The sequence below is a fragment of the Microtus ochrogaster genome, unplaced genomic scaffold (genome assembly GCF_000317375.1).
Source record: "Microtus ochrogaster isolate Prairie Vole_2 unplaced genomic scaffold, MicOch1.0 UNK87, whole genome shotgun sequence".
Taxonomy (NCBI): domain Eukaryota; kingdom Metazoa; phylum Chordata; class Mammalia; order Rodentia; family Cricetidae; genus Microtus; species Microtus ochrogaster.
The window spans coordinates 832,490-836,463 of NW_004949185.1; the positions used below are offsets into that span (position 1 = coordinate 832,490).

The 3,974-nt window shown below is 53.6% G+C and overlaps 1 protein-coding gene across 1 annotated transcript; it reads right to left on the reverse strand.

The window, feature by feature from the left end:
- Window positions 1-1,476: 1,476 nt before the first annotated feature.
- Window positions 1,477-2,743, reverse strand: CUNH6orf15 (chromosome unknown C6orf15 homolog). The gene is made up of 2 exons (XM_005370860.1): window positions 2,677-2,743; window positions 1,477-2,474 (listed from the first exon to the last, which is right to left on the reverse strand). Exons 1-2 carry the CDS (start codon window positions 2,741-2,743, stop codon window positions 1,477-1,479), a joined length of 1,065 nt encoding a protein of 354 aa, XP_005370917.1.
- Between the last annotated feature and the right edge of the window lie 1,231 nt (window positions 2,744-3,974).

Consider the following 3,974-nt stretch of genomic DNA (forward strand, 5'->3'; position numbering starts at 1 on the left):
GATAGACAGACAGAGGACTTGCTGACTCATTCGATGTTTGTTGAGTGCTTGCCCTGGCTCAGACACTGTCCTGGAGGTGCAACAGGGAACAGATGATGTCTTTGTCTCACTGGGACAATTATCGTGAGTCTGTAATACAGACTGATAACTTAAAAATGCATCTAGGAGCGACCGGAGCAAGGCAGGCAACTAGAATGAGAAATGAGCTTGCAAGCCTGAAATGATCTTGGACCTGTTCAAAAAGAAAAGCTTAAAAAAAAAAAGCCCCCTAGTCTTCCCCAGGACTGAGAAAAATCAAGAATCCAGGAGGGAAGAGAGTTGGGTTGAGGCGACAAGAGAAAGGTGTGGTCAGATAGGGGAAAGATGAGCTTATGAGGAAGTGTTCCAACAAGGAATTCTCACCACAGACACCAGGACAGCATGTCCCGCTCGGGCAGGTGGTGCCCAAGGGATGGGAGTCCCCTGATCTTATTTAACAGGGGACTCTCCTACAAGTTGCCCAGCCTCCTGGTTCTGGGGTGATGCCAGGCTGTCCAGAGGGTACACACACCTGGACCACGGAGGGCAAAGTACACAGTGGAGAAAATGCAGTCACGTCTGTCCCCACTGATGGCTGTCTTCTCCTTTGTAGAACCCACCCCACCCACCCCCACACACACACCCACTGCCCTCACTCCCGTCCTGGACCAGGATGCTGAGCTCCTGGGAACTCCAGAAAGTGGAGGGAGAGACAATAGCCCAAGCAGAGGAAGGAGCTGTGAACCAGAGAACAAAGCAGCAGATGCCGCCACCATGGTTGCTGGCTCGGGGGCCTGACTTTTCTTTTCTCTCGTCCTTTATCAGGGCTGAGGTTTATTCAGCGGATGTTCAAAGTCTGCGGCTCTCTGCACACAAAGCCCTAAGTGATGCATGATGCGTGTGAAGGAGATCAATGCACCCTCCGTTTCCAAGAAGCTTGACCGTCTGGGGAATAAAAGATAAATATGGGTCACATGACCTCACCAGGCCCTGCGTTCTGTGAATGGGAAGAGTTGGGTTTTTTGTTTTGGTTTGGTTTTTGGTTTTTGTCCCTCCTGGCCTGGTGCCAGCTGGATGGACCTCCTCCCTCCCTCCCACCACAGGTGAACTCCCAACTCCTCTCCCACGCTTCCTCTTCAGGGCCATTCCACCACCTGGACAGGGGTGAAGGTGGAGTGGGCCCACCCTCTCAAGTACCTGGATTTTGATCTTTCTCCCCCAAAGATGGGGACAACAAGATGGGCTATACAGGGACCCAAGTGAGACACGGGGAAGGCTAGGAAATGAGGGGCCCCAGGTGCACTGCCCTTACTCCCAGAAACAAAGACACGGAGACACATCAGATTCAAGAACTGCTTGCGTTTATTGGCGACCAGCATTGGTCAACAGAAGAAGCGTTGAAAATGGGGAGAGAAGGGAAAACCATGTGACTGAGCCTGACTGAGCTTCTGCTGAGCTCTATTCCCACTGCAAACTGGGGTTTGGGAGGCTCCCTGAAGAGCCAGGGGGTCTGACTCCGAGAGGAAGCTGATTGGGACCAGAAGGTCGGACTCCAGGAGGAAGCTGATTGGGACCGGAAGGTCGGACTCCAGGAGAAAGCTGATTTCTACCAGGAGGACGGACTCCTGGAGGAAGCTGATTCCAACCATTGCCCCCCCAACTTCCTACAGGATACCGGCCATTACTTCCCCAACTTCCTGCAGGATACCTGCCATTACCCCCCCAGCCTCCTGCGGGATACCGGCCATTACCCCCCCAACTTCCTGCAGGATACCGACCATTACCCCCCCAGTTGCCTGCAGGATACGGACCGTTGGGCCCCCAACTGACTACTGGGCGCCGACCTGCTAATTGACTATTGCTACCCCATATTCCAGAAGGGAATGGCATGGGCCTTCTTCCCCACCCAGTTCCTGCCCCTCCAGCTCCCCAAGATGCACTGGGACTTAGAATCCCCCAAGGAAAACCAGGCAGTAATCTGTGGATGAAGTACAAGAACGGGTGCTGGGCGAAGGCTTCTGCCTCGGTTCTCAGCGGACTGGAACCAGGCTGTACAGACTCTGAGTCCTCGGGTCCATAAGCTTCGTATGCGGAGGAAGCCATAGGAAGAGGTCTGCCTCTGGAAAGGTATGGCAGCGCTTCTGGCAGCGCTCGCTCCAAGCGGTCCTCGGCAGCAGCCCCCATTCCTTGCCGAGGGTCCTCCTCGGAGAGCCAGAACTCCATGGGGTACTCCCCCCAGAAGGGAGGCTGGCTGGGCACCTCAGGTAGAGCGCCATCTTGTGAGAATCCAGGGAACCTTGGAAGAACCCGCGGTGGTTCGTGATTCACAAGGTCAGGCTTGGGCTGAGGCTGTCCCAAGCCCGCTGTCTCAAGCTTGAAGAGGCTGGCGAAGGAAGGTTTTCCAGAATGTGGGGAGATTTTCTCCTCTGGTGCCCCAATGCTCCGTGCAAAGAGGCCTGAAGGGGAAAAAAATGGAGAAAATGAAGCAGTCAGTGGATAGGATTTGGTACCAGCTATTCCTTTGACCCCCCCAGGCTCCCTTCCCTCGCTGCTCCTCACCTCCCTGGGGATTCAGCTGCACACCCGACCACATGTGCACACTCCTGCCTTTACCTTCTCACTAATCCCAGTTCCCACGGACCCCAGTGCCCTCCATACCTGGCAGATACAGACAGATCAGGAGCAGGCCCAGGGGAACCCGGCTCCCACCTGCAAGGCCCTGCATCTTGCTTCTCTCCAGCAGTCTCCCCGGGCTCCAAGCAGCAGGCTTTATCCCGTTGGTGGGGTGGGGGACAGCAGAAACAGGCTGGGCCAGTGGTTGTGGAGACAATAGATCTGCCCATTCCACCCTCATTCTCGATTCGGTCTGTGGCAACAGGTGTCACTTGAATGTCCCAGAGGAACTGGGTGTTTCCCATACCTGCTTCTTTTCCTTGTACTCCCTGCCCCTTCCTCACCCAGGTGCTCTGGTCCACAGGTCACCCCTAGTTCCCAGCCCTGCCCTGGCTTGCCTCTACAGCAACCATTAGAATGCTGGTGTCTTCACCGTCTCCCACGGCCACAGCAACACTCAGCAGGCTGACTCTTGGGATCTAGAACCTCACTCCAGCACCCCTTGTTCATATATCCCCACATTGTCCCCTGGATGCCGACAAGCTGGACATCCTGGGGTGCAAAACTTCCCCCATCTGAGGTGCTCTTCCTGTGTGAAGCCCTTAACCTGGAGAAAGAGCTTTGTCCCCCTGAGCCTTTAACAAAGCCCCACAAGCTGACGATTCCCAATGCAATGTAATATTGGGGGTTTTGTTTTCATTTTGTCTTTTGTTTCATTTGCTTATTTGTTTCCTGTTTTGCCTGGTTTTCTTTGAGGAGAGTGGAGTTGGGGTAAGTTAAGACAGAGTCTCACTATGAGACTGGTCTCAGACATAAAATCCTCCTGCCTCAGCCTCCCAAGTGCTGGGATGACAGGCATGTGCTGTCAAAGCCCCTGTAATCAAGCTTGTAAAAGATTTTAAAACTGTTTTGTAGATTTTATTTATTTCGTTATTCTATATTATGAGCCCCCCCAGGTCAGAAGGGGGCTTTGGATTCCCTGGGACTGAAGTTACAGACATTTGTGGACCACCATGTGAGTGCTGAGAATTAAATCTACATCCTCTGGAAGAGCAGCCAACTCTCCAGCCCTTGTTCTATTTTTTGTAGCCCTGGCTGTCCTGAAACTCACTCTGCAGACCAGGCTGGCCTTGAACTCACAGAGATCCAGCTGCCTCTGCCTCCTGACTGCTGGGATTAAAGGCCTGCGCCACCACCATCCAATTCCTTACTTCATTCTTAATTATGTATATGCGTGTGTGTGCCTGTGGGGGGATATGCATGTGTGTGCCTGTGGGGGGGTATGCATGTGTGTGCCTGTGGGGGGTATGTGTGTGTGTGCCTATGGGGGGGGATATGCATGT

What these genes read in the sequence shown, in the direction of transcription:
- CUNH6orf15 (XM_005370860.1), bottom strand. Translation starts at nt 2,743, where the DNA reads ATGCAGGGCCTTGCAGGTGGGAGCCGGGTTCCCCTGGGCCTGCTCCTG. An exon ending in GATCTGTCTGTATCTGCCAG is followed by an intron (nt 2,475 to 2,676) that starts GTATGGAGGGCA and finishes TTTCCCCTTCAG; the next exon opens with GCCTCTTTGCACGGAGCATT.